This window comes from Patella vulgata, chromosome 8, assembly GCF_932274485.2.
Source record: "Patella vulgata chromosome 8, xgPatVulg1.2, whole genome shotgun sequence".
NCBI lineage: Eukaryota > Metazoa > Mollusca > Gastropoda > Patellidae > Patella > Patella vulgata.
The window spans coordinates 33660040-33681776 of record NC_065886.2 but is presented as its reverse complement, the minus strand read 5'-3'; the positions used below and the strand labels follow the sequence as shown (position 1 = coordinate 33681776).

Below are 21737 nucleotides of genomic sequence, written 5' to 3'. Positions count from 1 at the left end.
TGATTTTTCTGGCATAGTTCCTCCGAATAACTTTCTTGGCCAACACCAGAAACCTCCCTGTTAGCAAGCTGGCACCTTACACACACAGCCACCGTGGCTCTCTGGTTATATACACGACAAAAATTGATACCGTAACAATAAAACACAAATATTTATTCCACACCATTGATTTATTTCTTTCATTATTCATCGTTTCATTGGTCTTGTAAAATTTGAGCAAAAAAATAAATTTTCACCTGTCCAACTTGTTGTTCAAATAAAAACAATTTCACTAATAGATTTAATTATATACAAGTGAATATATTGACTAATATTATCACAGAAACTTAAAAATTTCACATCAAATAATTATAGAGGCCTTACCACTCTTAACAGGAACAATAAATATAATTAGTTCTGAATAATCTAGTTCATATCCCAAAAAATAACCCTAAACTCAACTTATTATAGAAATCAAACCACCGATTTAATTAGAAATGAAATGAAATGGGGTTTAACGTCCCCGATTCAATTTGAGATGTATTATGTAAGATTTAGAAAAAGAGCTGACTGTTCTTGTCATAATAGTTTAGGCCTATTGAAATTTTCTGTCAAATAAGTTTATTCTGAGCGAAGTAAGTTATATTTGAAGTTTTGACAAGATTTAGTCTAAATAGTCCTGATTGTCAAGTACCATTTCTTTGATTATCCATTTTAACGTAAAATTAATAAATGGCGTGGATATTCTAACAGTTGATTATGGGCGCTTATCAAGTAAATAAATATCTAAATAATAATTAATATGAACAATTTGAAGCCAGAAAAAAGACCTGCAATAGGCAGATTAAGCCCTTATATAATGCATTTTTACTAGTTAGGAAATTTGCTTCAGCAGTGTTCGTTTTTACTCAATCAAAACCATAAAAGAGAATTCACACGAATTGCAAATAGATAGTTAGATCTTAAACCATGTAATGAATATCGTAGCGATGGCAAAAGATTTGCCATGACAATACAGAGGGTAAAATTACAATATAAATACTCAATGTAATACAGTTTACTGGGTAATCAAAGACAGGGAGTCCAAAAAACATATGAAAAAATTGTGTAAATAGTAATTCACAGAAAACTGAAACTAAAATATTTTTCGAATTCAGCCCTTTCATTACTCGGATTTTAATTGAAGACTAATGAAAAGGCTGCATCCTTACAAATATTTATAAACACTGCATAAAAAAAATGTACAAGAATATTTGACATGTACCGTTAAATTTAAAACATTATGCCATGATACAAACTTGTAATAATTAAAAATGTTCAACACGAAATCAACATCAATGTGATCATTAAAAAATCAGCCACTTTTGCGTATTATGGTATCAAGCGGAGTATGAAATAGATCTTTAATGGATATCTGTTACCGATATATGTCTAATGTCCAATGGACATTTGTTACTGTTATCTGTCCAATGGACATCCATTACTGCTTGATATTCGTTACTGATATCTGGTACTAATTGATAATGTTATTATTATCTGTCTGGTTAATATATGTTATTAATATCTTTCTAGTTGAGATTTGTTATGAATATCTAGTGGATATTTGTTACTGTTGGATATGTTCCCGATGGATATTTGTTATGGATACCGGTATGTTTTACTAATGGATATTTGTTACTGATATCAGTCAAATGGATATTTGTTACTGATATCAGTTTAATTGATATTTGTTACTGATATCAGTTTAATTGATATTTGTTATCAATATCTGCCTGATGGATATTTTGTTACTGATATCTGTCTAAACAAACTTAAGTAAAGGTCTAGTCATTTTAACTAACATTATGTGGACACAAACAATATATAACATAAATTACATTCTGATTAAAATACAGATCTATATTTCGTTTGGTTTTTCTATACTTTCGATGACCTCTACTACATGAAGATCTGACCAGTTGTAGTGGGAGGTCGTGTCAGGGCTTTTGACCCTATGCCCACAGACATTTGATTAACCAATCAGTGGGATACCCACAGTTCGTGCAGCACATGCTAAGAACTCGCCGCAACAGACCGTTTCATTGGCTAATCCCTCACATCAACCATAATCTTCCAAATCCTAGTGTAGTAAAGACATGTGAAAGAAATTTTGAATTATAAAAAACAAAACGAAATAGTATCTGTGTTTTAATCAGCTTGATATAAATTACAAATACCTTAAAACTTTTATATGGCACATTCTACATTTCATAAACTTCTAAACCACAACCTTTTTATCGCTGCCTTTGAAACATAGTGCTAACAGAATTATATATTTACATATGATGTCATGGCTAAATATAACCTAACATTTTAAAAATATTGCCAAGTAATAAGCTGATACAATCATTGAGTGGCGTTTTGCCACTGAGCACAATAAAAATAAACAACACAATCTATCTGGATAAGAGAACACTTGGCAAAGTGCTGTGTGTATACACCAGTAATTGTTTATCATATAAACTGTGTGTTGTGTGCTGTTTTTAATCAGCTGATGTCAAACATTTTTAAGCCTGGTTTAAATGTTGGGGGGGGGGGGGGGGCTTTAAACAACTTAAAATACAGATTATAAAGTCATGCATGTTCCTGTTATTGAAATCATTATGAGAACACCATCTTGTATAGATAATGTCGGATTTGTAAAGTGATTGTACTATTATTTGAATTAAAGGCTTTGCAACGACGCACATGCTTTGCAATGAAATACATCACACAGGTTCAAAATTTCAACTAGTATAACAAATTATTTAAAATGATGGGACACCAACATCAAAGGATGACGTCACATCTGTATTTTAACCCTTTAGAACTGGGTACATGTAAATATTTATTGACTACCCCAGTTCCTTGAAGAAAATTAGAGAAAAGTTATATAATAAATATTGGTATAACCTTTAACAAAACAAAACAGTCAGAAACTGCTGTTCATTAGATTGTCTCCAACTGCCGAGATATGTGACAGGACCACTTATAAGTTCATGTGGGCGCGATTGCTATGCATGTGACGGGGTGTCAAAGTGCTAAAGGGTTACAAATTGGTAAAATGTATTTCGGATATTTTTTTAAGACACAAATAAAATCATTGCCACAACCAAACAATAAGACACATTATGTTGGTAAAATGTGACTCATGATAGCAAAATGGGTCGCAAGTAGCAATTCATTGTTTATGATATATGAACAAAAATGTTGAAACGGGCTAAAACTATAAAACAAATTCAGTTTGCCTTATTTGTCAAATCAAAACATTTCATGTTTGCATTTTTGTTCATATTGTAAAAAAAATCACAGGTCATATATTTACAGTTTCTATTTTCTAATAATCAATCTATCATTAATAATCAATCTATCATTGGTAATCAAGTGATCTTTACTTTGTGGTTTATTAATTATGGAGCCAACTTTTTGATATATTAATGGAAATTGCAAAGATGAAAAATGACAGTGAATTTGCATCAGCAAAAAGTAAAGAATGAGAAAAACATAAGTAAATTTTACATCATCAAATTTTGCCATGCAATTTCTGTTTTGAAAGTAATATTGTGATTTTCCTGGTGTTAAATATACATAATGTTTTGATAGTAATATTGTGATTTTCCTGGCGTTAAATATACATAATACATTTTGATTTTCCTGGTGTTCTATATACATAATATGTTTTAAGTGATTTTTACAAGTGAAAAATGTGGGAAGAAAGTTGTTCTGATTAATACATTTATTATTCACAAATAAAACAACAAAATTTTGTCATATCAATTTGCCTACAGGTAAGTCATATAGGTAAGTCATTACCTGCAAATATCAACTGGAACCAGAGTTTCTGATACCTCGATAAAAATTTATCGAAATACACAATACAACTAACAATACCTTAGAGGTAGTTAAACATATTTATAATTCCTGATGTATATTTGAGGGAATGAGACATCCCTTGCTAACTATAATATTAATCTTTTAGAGACATTTTCCATGTGTTATAGTTTATAATTATAATAATATTGTGAAAGTCAAATCTCTAAAAGACATATCAGTCCAAAAATTATTCAATTCCATTCCATATTTACAAAAATATGATGAATTAAAGAATATAAACAGCATATGGTAAAAATAAGCCAGCACCACCTATAATTTTCGCTATCTGATTGAAGCCTGGAGATTATCTACCATTCATTTGTTCATTTTATCAATTTGATGTTAAATATGAAATATTATATATTGTCTGAATTAATGATAAATGTAGGCTACATCTTATTGTGGATTTAACCGTGGAAAATGTAAATGACGATGAGCAGCTTGAATCCAACACAAGACTTGAATCATGACATGATTATAACACATGAATATAACACATGAACCCAACACAGATATATAACATGATTATAACACACGAAGATCACAGAACAATAATTATAACATATAAATGACGGAACCATCTCAAAAACATACAAATGACAGAACCACCTCAGAAACATATAAATGATGGAACCATCTCAGAAACATATAAATGATGGAACCATCTTAGAAACATAAATGACGGAACCATCTCGGAAACATATAAATGATGGAACCTTCTCAGAAACATATAAATGATGGAACCATCTCAGCAACATATAAATGATGTAACCATTAATATCATGCAAAAACATATAAAAACATAATTCAATGGTCATAACACACGATGTTAGATTTAGTCATATTTCAAACAATTAAACACTTGGCCATATTTATCTCAGAAACATAAAAACATAATTCAATGGTCATAACACACATTTAGTCATATTTCAAACAATTAAACCATTTGACCAGTAGTGTAGTGAAAAGTGAAACCCTGTCCACCAAAATCAATTTTAATGCATCTCAGACAATTACAAAAATTGCCTATTTCTTTATTGTGGTTAAAAACAATTTCTAAACGTAGAATGGGCAAACTTGATAACAACCCTGTATTTGGCACAAACACCCCACTTAGACCATGAAACCAAATTTTTATCTATATGTCCCCAATTAGCACAAGAAACTTCCTATTCTTTTGCTTCATTGGGTCTACTGAAGGCGGGCATATGCCATGCAGTGTTCTTTGAGGAAAACTTTGCCCGGACAGCAGCGCTACAGGCTAGTCTTATTTCAAATTCAAACTGTCAACAGGACCTTGGTTTTTTTTGTCCCACATCAACGACTAGATACTATCCTTGCTAGGCCCTCCGTCCTTCACAAGGAGATTTCTTGGCCAACACAGGGATTGAACCTACAGGTTTGCGAGTCAAGACCTTACTCACTGAGTCACTGCAGCTCCCAAATAATATAATACAAGGTAACATCGTAGATGATAAAATATTACAATAATCCCTGGGTGGACATAAAAAAAACACCTTTTAACAAATAACAACAATATAACTACATACAGAGGGGCAGACCGGGTAGCTCTCGACCCACAGACTAAATGGTGACATGATGAGAAAACTGAACTAGCTCGAATAACCTTTGCTGCACCCCACTCATATATAATTTTTCCACTGGGATAAGCCTTTTTACTGGTGGTTTTGGGCAGTCAAAATGTCAAAGAGCTAAGAAACAACAATTATGGTAGTCATTCTTCTCAGAGCAATAATTGTAATCTATACCATGGGTAGCCGGGTTATTTATAGGTCCACATGTTAAAATCTGTTTTATACTGTGACCAGATGATAATAACAAATACTATATACAATGTTCCATGTACATCATGTCTTTAAGACTTGCAAATACTAAAAAAAAAACACTTATAACACATATGATACATAATAAATCACATGTGATACATAATAAATCACATGTGATACATAATATGGACACCGTCAATCACAATTATATGATATATAATACATCACATATATGTCACATAATAAATCACATATAATATATAATAAATCACATATAATATATAATAAATCACATATAATATATAATAAATTGAAATTCTCAAGCTTAACAGTGGTAGCCAGTGCGGTGGATTGAGGGGAAGATCTGATCAATTGTGTTCACAACACTTTTATTAATTTGTTAATCTTCAAAGACATCTTGATTGCATTCATTTAATACATGATGGACAACTTGATGGTGTCCATTAAATGAGTCATGGGTATCTTAATGGAGTCTATTATGGGCATCTTCATGGCACCTGTTAAATATGCGATGGACATCTTGATGGCGTCCATTAAATATGTGATGGACATTTTAATGGTGTCCATTAGTTTACTGTTATATGATGGACATCTTGAGGCTATCCATTAAATGAGTCATGGCATCCATTAAATATATGATGGACATCTTGATGGTGTCCATTAAAAAAGGGTCATGGGCATCTTGATGGCATCCATTAAATGAGTCTTGGACATCTTGTCTGTATAATATGATATTGCCTATTTTTTGGTCTGTTGGGAAGATATGGTCCATTATGGAGGAGATCAAGCAGATTTTGGCGGTCTTTTTCATGTAGCGGAAATTCTTGGTCAGGGTTAGGTTCACCTACCAATAACCTCAACCCTTGTGGTTTCTAATTTGGTGTGTGGGAATTTCTGACTTCCTTAAGCACTGTGGTAGACTTTTCTCCTGTAGAATATGCAGCCATCTTGATCAGTGTTCAAAATGTGATATGTAAAGGTTGGGGTCAGAAGAACTTTCTTAAAATCCAATGTTGAAATGAAATGACATAATTTTTTTTTATGGCCGGGATCACTCAGTTTTTTTCTGACCATGAACGTTTGAGATCCTCAAGGTTTTGTTTTTTTACCCTTGAGTTGATAATGTTATAATGGTTGAGATCCTCTTTATCTTGGGCCTTTCGGGTTTTTTTGGGGGACCCTAGGGTTGATAATGTTTTAATGGTCGAGATCTGGACCCTGAAGTTGATAATGTTATAATGGTCGGGATGAATGAAGCAGAGCTACAGGAGGTGTCAAAGGAGGAATGTTTGTAGCACCTGGCGGACCCCAATCGCTGAGACCGTAAGCTGGCGTAGAGATACGATGTAAAATTCGTCGTGATAAGTGATATGGTTGAGTTCTCTCTAAATGTGATAATACCATTAAAATTTGTCTGTAAAAATACAACAACATTAAAATTAAATCTAACATGATGGGTTGATAGAGGTTGCCATTATTTGAAATGTTCTGAAATAACAGAACCGTTTTGAAATGAAATCAAATTTAACGTCCTACTTTTCTGGACCAACTGGGCTAAAGAAGACGAACATTTTGCTGTGTTATTCCAACTGTTGAGGGCTCTTTAACATACATGCAACTGGGTACATAGGTGGATGGACCTTGGTTTTTCCTTGCCCGGCCCTCCATTATGCAACAATGAAAAGGGGGAAACCAGACTGGAAAATTCTGAAGCATTAGTGCGTTGACCAATTGTGAAATGATTCAACAGCACAGTTACATCAGGGGTTGGTTGGGGATTTTCAACAAAATTTGAAAAAAAAATCACTGAGTCATATACAATATACATTTATTTTCTTGATGAACATTATAATGCTCTTTGCAATTGGGTGTTGGGTGAGGAATCATCAATTTGTGATTGGGTGTTGGGTGAGGAATCATCAATTTGTGATTGGGCACAGGGTGAGGAATCATCACTTTAAAGTATACAGTTCAATTACTAAATGCCATTGAAACAGTTCACTTTAAAGTAGCTAAGTCTCTAACTCAATATCATCAAAAATCTTCGACATTGAAAACACAAATTATTTGTCAATTCAAATCAACATTGGTCTTGTGATCTTACAGGGAAAAGATGGGCTTCTGATATCCAATATTCAAGACAAAATAAACATTTTACCATTGGTACACGGATCGTGTACCATAATGCGTTTCAGTGCCATTTGCAACAAGGGACTCAAAGAACAGGGCTAGACATATTCCACAAGTCATGTCAAATGGTGACGCTTTACTCTTATCTGGAGAGCATGCGCAATAAATATCATCGATGTAGACTGGAAAAACCAGACGTTAAAGACTGCCATTCACATGAGACTTCTGGCGTATTTCGCCGAACATAACTGATTAGAAATTACAGTAAAAACAGAAACGACTGAATGTAAATCAGTTTATATACATTCATATTACATTATTATATGCGTTGCGAACCATTTTTGTCAATTTCTAGGTCCCAAATATTAGCAATTTAGCTCCTTTAAGTAGTGTGATTGGGTGTTGAATGAGGAATCATCAATTTGTGAATGGGTGTTGGGTGAGGAATTATCAATTTATGATTGGGCACAGGGTGACGAATCATCATTTTGAGTAGTGTGATTGGGTGTTAGTTGTCTGAGGAATCAAAAAAGAAAATTCTTGAACTGACCTGCTTAAAGCTGGAACACAGTCTTTAGTGATTAATTCTCCACGAGTTGAAACAACATTCGAGCTGTTCGTACACTCACATAGGACATTGACACAATTCTGTGGCAGACGATTTTCTACCATAAATATTCCTCCCGCCCAGCCATTCATCAGAGTATAAACTGTTATACCAGGGCGAATCTATAATAAACAATATAATAAATGTTAGTCAAGCTTTTATACCCGGGCGATTCTCTAATAATATGTTAAATATAATAATATATGAAATATTCCACACTATGTTGTGTGATAATCTTTGTACAGAACAAAGCCTGTGACAGGTGTCTGATGTCCAGGCTTGCTCGTGGCTCTAAATATCGTACCAGCAACGCAGTTTGTCAGACTCTTTTATTGAGGGTGAATCTTTAATATAACGAAAAATTACTGCTATCTCTAAACAGAGAACATCTGGCCGATGTGTATTGACTATGTGATGACAGGAAGGAAGTAGACTTGTTCAAAAAGACAGATTTTATTTAAATGTGATCAAAATGTAAAACGTGTTGTCAATGTTGGAAATCCGTGAAATGAAATTAAACAGGGTTCTGCTCCAACCAGGCTAATAAAGTTGGGCATACTGCCATGCAGTGTGATAGGAGGGGGAATTTTACCCAGGCAGTTTCGCTTCTGCCTACTAATCATCCAATTTCAATGAAGAGTACATGGATGGACCTCAGTTTTCCGTCTCATCCAAACAACTAGACATTTTTTCCTTGCTGCACACTGGAAAATCTTAAGCAACTTTCTCACCCAACATCGGGATCAAACCTAATTAGTAAGTCATCACCTTCTCACTGAGCTGGAAATTAAGAATATTTGTAAATATGTCTCTCACCTCCTCTGTGTTCCCTCTAGCTAGTGCTAACTGTATACAAGCATCTGGTAGAATATGTTCGTATTGACGATTTCTATAGGTGGTTATCTCGTCCACCATAACAGGTTTAGAACTATGTATAGATAGGACATATTGATGTAGAGGTCCTTTAGGTTTTACAGTCCCTAAAATAATCAATAATATACAAAATAATCAATAATACACAAAATAATCAATACAATGTTTGATAAAGACGGTTAATACCAATGAAAAGGGTTGATACTAACCAGTTAGACAAGTGCAAAGGGCTGTTATTAACCGTTTCGACTAATGAATAAGTTTGTTACAAACTTGTTGAACCAATGAAAATGGTTGTTATTAACTGATTCGAATAATAAATAAATAAGTTTGTTACCTACCAATGAAAAAGATTGTTACTAACCTGTTGAGAAGTGATTAAATGCTAAACATAAAACTAGATATTGGCCTTCTTCAATCATCATATTACACCCTATAAAACTACGCAACTGTCTTGGACTACAGCCAATTAGCTTGCCTGCTGCCGTTGTCGTGTTGTTCACCTCACGTACAACCACGATACATAGATCTAAAGTTATACTGTCATTCCCTCTAAAAATACAAAAAAAGATTTTTCAAATTTTACAAAAATAAAATGGAATGCAAAATCAGAGTTCTATATCAAAAGCCATGTTAATCTGCATGATCAACTTTTAATTTGCTTTTAATAGAAGTTTAAGATAGGTTTCCAGGCAACATATATGCAGACTAATCATATTTTTGTAAATACTGAACGGAATTGAACCATTTATGGACAGATATTCTTTTTAGAGATTCAAAATTCACAAGAGATTAACGATCACCTAAAGAACAGAGGACCTGTGTATCAAAGGCGGGAACTCAAGTCCAGTGACTGGGACTCGAGTCTGACTTACGACTCAACTTGAAATATTTATTGCGACTCGAGACTCGACTACAGAGTTGTGATGACTTGTGACTTGAAAGAGCTCAGGAATCGAGTTGCGGTGAGGGGGCATGACTCTAACTTACCTTATTCACCATAAACTGGCGAACTGAACTGGACTCAGGCTTTGTTAAGACTTGGGACTCGACTCAGTACTAAAGTCAGCAACTTAGGACTTGACACGGACTCAAGGTCCCGCGACATGGGACTCAAATTAGGGTCCCGCGACTTGTTCTTACCTCTGTCGTGTACATGCACATCATGACAAAATCTCACAAACTACATGGCATAATGCCCGTCTTCATTGACTCGGTTGGTGCAAAAAAATAGGATGTTAAACCCCATTTTATTTCACTTCCGTCCAGCATTATTTACCTTATCCCTTCCTGAAACAATCCCAGCTCTAACTCTGTCGTATTAAATACCGTTAATTTAACTAATTTCATTGGTTCCATGGCATTTCTCGGGAACACACCCTGTATTCGAGTCTCTCTCCAATCAGGACGGATTTTACAAACATCAATACTGTCAAAATATCTGGAAATAAAAATGAATAATGTTTCTTATCTCGTTCTTTAACCCTTTAGCTGAGAGGGAGGTTGGGTGGCCGAATAATTTAACACGTGCGTGTTAGATCGTAAGGTCAGTGACTGACTCAAGAGGTGGGGTTTTCATACGTGACAAGGAGTAAGGCCGCCTGTCTAACCTTGCAGTTTTTCTCTGGGTCCTCCAGTTCCTCCCACCGCTAAAGATCCCTACCTGCAAGTCAATTATTGAAATAAAATTGAACAATGTTATTCGTGAAATGACCTAGTTTGTATCAAGTGGACGTTAAACCCTATTTCTCTCTCTCTCTCCCCCAGTAGCTGAGAACTATTTAATGACTGTATATAGTACCAGGAATTCTGAGAGTCAGGTTGTATGCGGTTGTCTAGGAAACAGGTTCAGGCAGTTTTGAAAATGAGCTACAAAACTCAAGGAACAAAAAAACGTCTTCATTAGCCCAGTCGGTGTAGAACAGTAGGACCTTAAACCCCATTTCATTTCAACATACAAAACATTTTTTCAAGGAACTGGGGTCAATGTCCACTTGATGCAAGCTATGTCATTTCGGGACTAACATATACTTAAATTTTATTTCATTAATTCGCTTGCGCGTATTGGGCTTTAGCAGTGGGAGAAATCCGGACAGGCGACCCTACTCCTTGTCACCTACAAGCGGGGAATCAAAACTAGCCACTTGACTCAATGACAAATCTCATGATTGCAATGCGAATGCTTTAACCATTTGGTCACCCAACCATCCAGATGAGATAGTATTTGGTAGTATTTAGTTAGTATTGGGTAGTATTGAGTAAATCATCCAGCCGGGTTAGAATTTATAGAAGAAATCTATGAGGATGGAATGATATAAATTTTACCGTTATTATAACTTACATGAGTAAATCAGACAAGGACATCCAGAAAACTCCATCCATTTCTCCGTGTACCATTAAATTATCTCGAACCGTCTGACTAACAAACTGCCATTTATCTGACTGATCAGACCAATCACCTTTCCATGAAAATCTTCCCCATGGATTCCGTAATCGCACCAATCTAAATCAAAATTAATTGTAGAAAATATTATTGATTACATATTTTTGTCCCATCCGAAGGATTAGACATTTTTACTTGCCAGGCCAACCATCCTTCACCACTGACACAAGGAAACTAAGCTGTAAAATCCTGAGCTACAATCTCGATCAAATGCTTATATAGCAATATGACACAACGTGAGAGTCATACTTGAAAGCGGGGGTGAGAAATGGGATTTAACGTCCACTTGACACAAACTAGGTCAATTTTATTTCAATAATTTGCTAGCGCGTAGGGGTCTTTAGCGGTGGGAGGAACTGGAGGACCCGGAAAGCAGGGAATCAAAACCATGTCACTTGACTCAATGACAGACCTTATGATTCCATGCGCACTTGTTAAACCACTAGAAAACGACCCACCTACATGAAAGAGGAAACCATGTTAGAAAATCAAGGCGAACATCGTACCTCCTGGTTAGTGAGGCAGTTTCTGATGCTTCCTGAGATTCATGCAGTCTCTTATGTCGTGAGAACCAGTTCAGGATGATTTTTGTAGGAAGGCTGTAACATGCTTTTGTATATTCAAGAATTTTGAACCATAAATCTTCTATGAGTTGATTTAGAAATATTAATTTGTAACTCACATAAAAATGTAAACGTAAATGACAACTCACTTGTTTCCTTCAACATCTTGTACGTCCAATATAGAGTAGGCGTGACGGGATCGTAATCCTACTTCTTCAAAATGTTTTGTGTCTGCCTTCATATTACCACCACCACATGATGCTCCCATTAAAAATCTAAAAAAAACAAATCTGGATCTTTAAAACAAAATGAAATGGGGTTTAACATCCTTCTGTTCTGCTCCGACTGGGCTTCATACAGTGTGCTATGAGGGTAAATTTTACCAGGACAGCAAATGAATTCCAACTGTCAAGAGTTCTTTTATGTTCACGCCAATGTGTACATGGGACCTCGTTTTTTGTTCCATCCGAACAACTACATGTAGGCATTACCGACAAGGGGAAACCATGTCGAAAAAATTACAATACATACTTTAGATCTCGACAACTCCGTAACTTTGCCCAGATTAAATCAGGTTCTACTTTTCTTTTTTTCTGTTCATTTCCTACAAAAAAAAAGAAGAATTAAAATTGATTACAAATGGGTAGAAAAGATGAGTTTTTGAGAAAAAAAAACAACAACTTTATTCCCAAATTACATTAATTTATGTTTATCTCATTACCCAGTCCCACTTGGAGAGAGAAATAGGGTTTAACTTTCATTCCAAACAAACTAGGTCATTTCGGGACTAACATAAAAATAGTTAAAGATCCCTTTTACAGTTGGAATTTGAAGATAAGTGTGTAGAAATGTTATAAGAAGTTTTAATGTAGATTACCTTGTAGTGGAATACTCTCACACGGAGCTCCAGTTAACGTAGCTAAACCTTCGATACATTTCCCAGCAACCAATGCCTCATAACTACCGTGTAATTTAGCCATGGCCTTCTCTATCAATGGTACCCACAGTTGTCTTCTCTTGGCCTAAATTAAAATGTAAAGTAATGAAATGAAATGGTACCTGTTTTCATCATATCAGAACGACTAGACACGGCACAAATGACAAGGGGAAAACCTTGCTAGAAAATTCTGAGGAATTTTCTCAGACAACACTTGGAGTGGACCCAAGACCTCCCAGTTAGAGTGCCAGTGTCTTACTCACTGAGCCACCATGACTCCCTTCCAAAAATAAAAAGCAAGTAAATTAGTGTTAGACAGAACTACATGTACAAATGATGTTCAATTCCCTTCATTCTTTCTTTTTTCTTAAAGTCTATGATCAACACCTGAGGGATTCTAAATTGCTATTTGAGGCAATCTGATTAAAACACGGATCCTTTTCATTTCGTTTTTTATAATTTAAAATTTTGTTTTACTTGCCTTCACTACACTAGACTCTGGAAGAGTTGTTACATGTATATAACAAATGTTCTGGGTAATGTGAGGGATTAGCCAGTGTTTGTGACTATTGTGGCTAGTTCTTGGCGTGTGGTGCACAGAACTGTGGGTAGACAATCGTAGCGAAGACAAAGCAGAAGTTGTATTTGCAAATATCTGATGTCATAGGGTCAAATGACGCTTGTACAACCAGTCAGATCTTTATGTAGTGGAGGACATCGACAGTATAAAAAACAAATGAAATTTAGATCTGTATTTTACTCCCCCCCCCCCCCAACGACACACTCCTGAGATTAAGCTATAGAAACCTAGATGTCTCAAAAAGGTAAAATGACAATCTGTGGCTTTTTGTGTGAAAACAATTAATGGTGGTTACCTGAGAAAATACCAGCATGCCATTTTCATCACAGGGGAGATAATCATCAATTAACACAACCTTCCACATTCCATCCTTACATAGACGCACCTGATACCCGCCTTCAACCGAATATTCTTTCGTTAAAATAATTCTTTCCACTAGCTCTGGTCTCTCGGCCAAAACAGCCAATGAACTTAAAAACCTGCAGAATATAAAATTCACCCATTCATTAACTGGTATAATAGTTTAATCTGAAGCCACAGCTGAGGTCTTACAATAATTCTTTCCACTAGCTCCGGTGTCTCTCAGTCAAAACAGCCAATGAACTTAAAAACCTGTAGAAATAAAAATTATCCCATTCATTAAAGGCTTGGTTCATCATTTAACGATATAGGAATCCCTTGCAAACTACAATATTGTGAAAGTTTAATATCCAACTTAGAAATCTGTTGAAATAAAAAAATATCTCATTAATTAACTTGTATAATAGTTTAATCTGAAGCCACAACTTAGGATCTTAAAATCTGTAAGAGGCAATTGTAACTAATAACATTGAGAGAATATGCTTCGAAATGATGTCAAAATGGATTTTTATTGATACATTCCTGGACATTCTAACACAATCTGAAAGTGATGTTCATTAGACAGCCTCAAACTGCCCAGACATGTAAATAGTTTTCCAGTCGAAGGAGGGATAGTTAGGGCTGTTTCGTACGGTCTGAGTTCTATTAATAGTTTAAAACAAACCCTCAAACCATTGTCCACATGTAATAATTTAACTTTGAAACTTTAAAAATTTACCTTCAAAATTGCAAAAGTAACTACAGCCTACTCTTATTTTTAATTCCAACTGTCAAGGGTTCTTTTACATGCACACCAATGTGTACATCGGACTTTGATTTTTCGTACGATCCAAACAACTATACACTGATCCTTGTCAGGCGCCCCCCCCCCCATCCTGCACCACGGCTGAAAATTTGGCCAATACCCAGAGCAAACCGGAGACCTAGTTAGCACTGAGCCACTGAGACGCCTCTTATTCAATGAGAAGTGTACACAAATTACACAGAATGTAGATCATCAAATGACTAGGTTAATTTTTGTAATGATATTCTTTTTGGTAAGACAAATGAAAATGAAATGTAATTGGGTTTTTAACATGCTACTTTTCTGAACCAAACAGGCTAACGAAGATCGAAAATGGTTTAATGTCCTACTTTTCTGCAATAATTGGTTTTGCATGAGAAAGATGCTCTTTTTTAATATTTTACCGCATTATAGTAATTTCAAAATTACTCCTTTCAAACTTGGATGACAGGATAAATCATATTCCATTTCACTGTCTGATATTAAAGAAATTATTTTGTCCTCAACTCACCAACAATTTCCCAGAACTCCCTGAGAAATATCTTCTGGCATTGGGGTTCGATAAATCACCCATTTTAACTTTGATTCATCTCGTGTATACGCAGAGATCTGGTGTGGTCGCAGCCACTGGAAGTTCCGAGCTGCGAAACGTGAATTATTATCCAGGTACAAAGATTTCGAAGAGGGTGGAAAAGAATCGTCAACAAATTCTTCTTTATTCTGAAAAACGGAAAAAAATAATTTTGTAACAATCTTTTATACTAGTAGCCATTGTACCCCCTCCCCACCTGTTTATAGAAGGTGAACCATGTTTGTACATGTACCCCCACCTGTTCACAGTACATGTAAGTGAACCAGCCACCTGTTTACAGTAAGTGAACCAGCCACCTGTTTACAGTAAGTGAACCAGCCACCTGTTTCCAGTAAGTGAATCAGCCACCTGTTTACAGTAAATGAACCCTGTTTGAACCAACCACCTGTTTACAGTAAGTGAACCAGCCACCTGTTTACAGTAAATGAACCAGCCACCTCTTTCCAGTAAGTGGACAAGCCACCTTTTTTACAGTAAATGAACCATGTTTGAATCAAACACCTTCACTCTAAATCCAGTGGACGCAAGACGCGTCCGAGCGCGTTAGATTGTAAACACACAAAGTTTTAATCTGCCTACATAATGTTTTTTATTTAACACAGCCATTAAAAAGCGAACACAGAGCGTCCTTTATATGATTTGGAATTATGACGCCGAGTGTTCATTGTGATTTAGTAAACACAGACTGTTCGATTGTGAACACATTTGGGTTTAAACATTAATAACAGAACACATGACGTCGTTTGAGATGTTTTGAAGAATGGACACCTTGCGTCATCCATTCACCGTCAAATTTTCTCTATGAACAAGCTATTCATAGAAAATTATTAAAACTGCCAACTTGCACTTAAAAGTACAAGTAGGCAGTTTTAATATTTGATTAAGAAACCAGATATAGTTTTATTTGTTTTTTAAATAAAGGATTATTTTTTTCTTTTTTTTTTACAAAAGGCAGCCCAATGACGTTAATATATATCCATTGGGGTAGCCTATCAACAGAATCTCCTTCGAAGCAATACCATTAAAACCTTTCGAATGAGAGTTGCGAACACGCTTTTAAAGGTCATGTTTGTGTTAACGTTGTACTTGTTTGCCCCAACGCCTGGCGTTAAGACAAACATCCACACCGTTCACACAAACATGCCCTTATGAGCATGCGTTAAGAGTCACGTGCACACTTTCAAAGACGACCTAGGACGCCATTGTACGTATTTTGATGTAAGACATTAAATCCAGCTCTGAATCACTAATCAGTGTACAATGATGAATTTCAGCATAGACACTTTGTTAACGGTAAGTTTTGCAATAGAAAATTTAGTTTTATTTTCCTCCTTGAGTATTTTGATTTACTGTTAATCATGTCAACCGTTACCGCTCTCTTGGGCCGTGGCGTCTCAAAGAGTAAGACGTCTGTAACTGAAGGCAAATTTCTTTAGTTATGTATATTATTGTTATGAATAGAGGAACGCGGACATTTTTAAGAGTGTTAGAACAGGTGGGTCTAATTTTAAAATATCCTTAAAGAAACGGGGAAGCTGACTGTAGACTATAACGTATAAGGTTGGACACATAGTTATCTCCCTTCTAGTTATACGTCACGTGAGTTCTGTTTCGAACACCACGTGTTCAGAAGAAGAACACCTCGTGTTCAGAAGAAGAACAAAAACTGTTTGTTGTTTCAGCTTTTTATTTTTACCCCCATTCCTCCCCTCAACAAACACACACACGCGTTATTTACAGTTATCAGTAATGAGTATTTAGTATTGATGCATTTGGTCATTTTTATAGCGGTAGGGGTCTACTATTACAGTATTAGGTCTAGCATGTTCCATCACCGCCCATGAAGAAGATTAACATCGAAGAATTTTATAAGGAGTAGATGAAAAAAAACCAACACAATTTCCGAATACGGTGCACTTTAAGCTTCTGCTAAATAAAACTGGTAAAGTATTTCTGTACATCAGTGATACTATGCCTGCAGAAAATTTCGTTTACAGCTTTTAGTTCAATGTACTGATTCAATGAAACTTTTTTTTCATTTTTTAAAAAGTATTTACATTTAAATTTCGAATCACATTTTTCAGGTGTAAGGTGAATGACGGGCCTTTTTGTCATCAACTTTATTGAGATCGAAACTCAAAACGGTGCGATGAAAAAAGAATCCATTGTGCAAGTAATTGATGTAAGTTTAATTCTTGATGCACTGACAAAATTCATTTTCTGTACAATATTTTCGCTCATTGTGGCTTTATATATATACAGTTAATCCAGTACAATGAATCTGTTAGCAAACAGCAAATGAACGCGTTCAAGTGTTCAAAATCTGTTTCATTTTTGCGTTCATTACGGAACGCGTCCAGTTTTCGGATCTGAACGTTTAGTATTACTTTGTTAAGAACATTATGTGTTCTGTGCTGAACGGCAGACGTATACATCAGTTCGAATTTGAACGTTTAGTATTACTTTGTTAAGAACATTATGTGTTCTGTGCTGAATGTCAGACGTATAAATCTGAATACTCATCCTGTTGGACGCGTTCAAAATCTGTTTCATTTTAGCGTTCTGTAAAGGCGTCCGCGGGTTTAGAGTGTTTCTAGAGTAGTGAACCAGCCCCCTGTTTACAAGAAATGAACCCTGGTTGAACCAACCACCTGTTTACAGTAAATGAACCAACCACCTGTTTGCCTTAAGTGAACCACCCACTTGTTAAAAGAAAGTAAACCACCCACCTGTTTACAGAAGAGTCGGATACACTGAAGTCTTTCCAAAGCTTCTTCAACTTCAATTAACAGTAAATCATCCATTAGAGAACTCTCCTGCCTCGATAATGTCCCCGGTAAATCCTTCACGATTTTTCTCTTGGTTCTGTTACGAGTATTTAGCGTACCAGTAGCAGACGTTATAGACTTATCAATACTGTCTTCATCAGATGACCACATACTCTGCTTTCCAACTTCTTGTGTGATGGAAGAAATGGATGCCGGTTGTTCGCCACCACCGGATGGCGTAATACCTGATGTCTCCATGGCACCCGTTTTACAGCCGCAAGCTGAGCATTTAGTTCGTGTTTGTTTGTTATGTAACGTACAGCGTGGACAGACCCATTCGCTTCCACAAGCAATGTTCTCGGACTGGTTCTTACCGAAACCACACATCAGACACATCTCGAAATCACTATCGTTTCTAAACGTACATTGACTACATGCCCATGATTCCGTTGATGACTGACTATCGTTTTGAGAAGCGGTTTTGGAGAACTTAACACTGTCGTTTTTGAACTCTATTGGACTTTTTGGTGTCTGCCCAGGAACAGCGGGTCGGAAATAGCTGCATGTATCGCACTGTTTGGCCCAGGAAGGATTACAACTGTACGTACAATTCTCACACGCCCATTCCATGTCCTCTTCATCTCTACTTGTAGATGGTTTTCGTTCCATTGCCAATTCTGGTCTTTTTGTAGGGGTCGCTTTCTTAAAATCTTTTGGTCGAATAACCTGACTGATGGGTACATCAGGGATGATGGTTCGTGCTTTATTGGGCACGGCCGTCTGTGGTTTAATATCAGGTTTAATATGGCTGATATCTACATTGTCTGGAATTGTGGGTATTTTCACAACTCGCGGAGATTCGCAAACACTGCATCTCTTTTTTTCAGCGGAATTTAATAATGTACATCGTTTACACGTCCATTCTGTACGCGTTTTTTCTACTTCTGTTGCCGAATCACTGACAATCATACTGGGACTGCCGTCTGCATGTCCATTTTTCTGCATACCTTCGAGATTCTGGCTACCCACACTAGATAACCTGTCACTCTTTAATACTTCAGACTCTTTGGAAAACTTATCTTTACGGGGAAATTCACATATTTCGCACTTATCGTCCTTTTTCGCGTTCTCGAAAGTACACATTTTACAATTCCACACGACAATGGCTGCCATGCCTATATCTTGTCAATATTCCTTATTTCGGAGAAAGCTTGAAAGAAATATTCAAGACATGTGGGCTATTTTTCTTGGGAGCACATGGAACATATCTTCTTATTATAATATCTGATCAATATTCAATCTGCATCACTCTTGATATTTTTGATTTTTTGTTGCGTTCATATCAACTGTTCTCCAATCCTCATGGTTGCTGAAGAACTGAGTTGAATCTTTTCTATTCCACAGACATGGAGGCAGACATTAACTTTTGTCTTTCATGTTTACTTCCTGAAAATAAAATAAAAATAGAATTAAAAATTTATGATGGAATTTGTAATTTGAGTTTTTATCTTAGGCTTGATTTACATGTACAGTGTGTATGTACATGTACATGTATTACATGTACCGGTATGCTGATTGGTTTAGGGTAGGCAATCCTTTCTACTGATGCTGTATTTCAGAGAACTAAAGATGCATTATATAAGATTTAGATAGAGAGCTGAGAGTTCTCGCTATAATAGTTCAAAAATAGATAATGAAAAAAAAAAATATTGAAAATTTCAGTCCAATTACTTTATTCTAAGCAAAGTTATGAGTGTTTGATGTTTGCAGCGTAGATAGTCTAGATTGTTCAGTACCCTAACTACATGTACAACAATAAACAAAATCTTTAAGTGGCATTTAGTGATTGTGCTTGATACGATAAGAGGATACTTGTCGAAACGTCGTGCTATTAGAATAAAACCAGTGATTGTTTCCCATAAAAATTGTGTTCTGTTAACAATAAACAAAGTCTTGATTTATCTATTTTAAATTAAAATTTTCACATTTTGGAAATGAGGTGTTTATTTTACTAATAATGGCAGATTGATTTGTACTGTAGCCATCAAGAAACGAGGCAGTGACAATGACATAAAAAAACAACAGATTAACCGACTGGGCTAACAAAGATGGCATAAGCCATACCTTGTGCTATGAGACAAATTTTGCCCGGATTGTGGCATATGTTTTCCATCTACTTCATTGAATTCTAACTGCAAGGTTTTGTTGGTTTGTTGCTCACCAAAGTGTAAACACGACATCGGTTTTCACACCATCCATGCTGGACCATTGACAAGACGCATACTAAGCAATAAAATCCTGGGGAACTTTCTTGGCCAACCCTGTAATCTAACCTCAGACGAGTGACCTGGGTGGAGTGGGGTTCAGTCCCCCACCTCCCACCCCCTTCTGCTCATGTGGACTAGGAGAGAGCCTATACATTTAAAAGAGTAAATTTCCTTGAGAAATGGTCAGATGGAAGGAAATCAGAGAGAAAACCCCATACCTACATTCCCCTGCTCATTTTTATGCAGAAGCCCCTGAACTTCCTGGTTACTTACTAGGCCATCACGTCTATAATTTTTGTGCTATTCAGAACAGGATAACATGAAATGTTAGTAAACAATTCTAAAATCAAGATAATGTCACAGACCTTTTAACAGGCTAACCAACATAAAGGAAGATTCTGCTGTGCAATACATGTATCTGATCTATAGTTCATAGTAAATATATATACATAAACCACACCATATATGTAACAGATTAGCCCAATGTTACAATATCCACCAGGATTCTGTGCAATATGATCATAAATGCACTATTAATTATGTAACAAAGTACAATAGCACAATATTTCAATATAGGTACCTGTATTCTACTGTGCAATATGACCTATAGTTCATAGTAAACATTGTATTAAAAGGTACTGTTATGTAACAGAGTAATACAACTTTCAATGTTTTCAGTGTATTTCAAGTTTCTTCCAATTCTACCAATTCAATTAATCTGGTTAAACCGAACTCTGCTTGGAAGAATTGTGTCTTTTCTTACATAAAACCCAAGTTATATAATATACAACTGACAGTGCCTGAATACCACAACATCTTTGCCACTACTGCCCCATCCAGCCACCTACCTCCCTCCTCCCAATCGTACGAGGGCTACCGTGTACTACATGAATTATAAATTAAATATAAATTATCAACCTTCTGCGAATGAATCTTTTCTATCATATATTACTAAGGTAGCTGGTTTTTATTTTAAATTTACCCGATACAGGATGTCAAATTGTTAACTTCACCCCTTGTGACTAAACTACAACATACGTAAGGCTAGGGGCCTAACTACGACCCATTTTTATGTCATAAATAATGTCATTATGATGTAGATACACGCCGCTTCCCAATATTCTATAAATAGTTAAATTACACACTCTAATAACG

The 21737-nt window shown here is 35.7% G+C and overlaps 2 protein-coding genes across 3 annotated transcripts in view; both read right to left on the bottom strand.

Annotated features, from left to right (window-relative positions):
• Window positions 1-5743, bottom strand: part of LOC126830906 (probable cysteine--tRNA ligase, mitochondrial) — a 28315-nt gene extending 22572 nt beyond the window's left edge. Inside the window, exon 1 of the mRNA XM_056102733.1 lies at window positions 2196-5743. Within this exon, the coding sequence (XP_055958708.1) occupies window positions 2196-2230 (35 nt within the window). The 5' untranslated portion in view covers window positions 2231-5743. The remainder of the gene's footprint in view (window positions 1-2195) is intronic.
• Window positions 5744-5902: 159 nt separating this feature from the next.
• On the bottom strand, window positions 5903-21643 carry LOC126830902 (calpain-15). Of its 2 annotated transcripts, none has more exons than XM_050561401.2 (13): window positions 21565-21643; window positions 18277-19761; window positions 15467-15675; window positions 14107-14290; window positions 13172-13316; window positions 12826-12898; window positions 12444-12569; window positions 11630-11791; window positions 10568-10729; window positions 9653-9840; window positions 9232-9395; window positions 8359-8537; window positions 5903-7092 (listed from the first exon to the last, which is right to left on the bottom strand). In XM_050561401.2, the coding sequence occupies exons 2-13, from the start codon at window positions 19486-19488 to the stop codon at window positions 6912-6914; spliced, it is 2985 nt and encodes a 994-aa protein (XP_050417358.2). In that variant the 5' UTR covers window positions 19489-19761; window positions 21565-21643; the 3' UTR covers window positions 5903-6911. The 2 variants fall into 2 exon arrangements, with proteins under 2 accessions (XP_050417358.2, XP_050417357.2); XM_050561400.2 differs by having other exon boundaries at window positions 21501-21598.
• Between the last annotated feature and the right edge of the window lie 94 nt (window positions 21644-21737).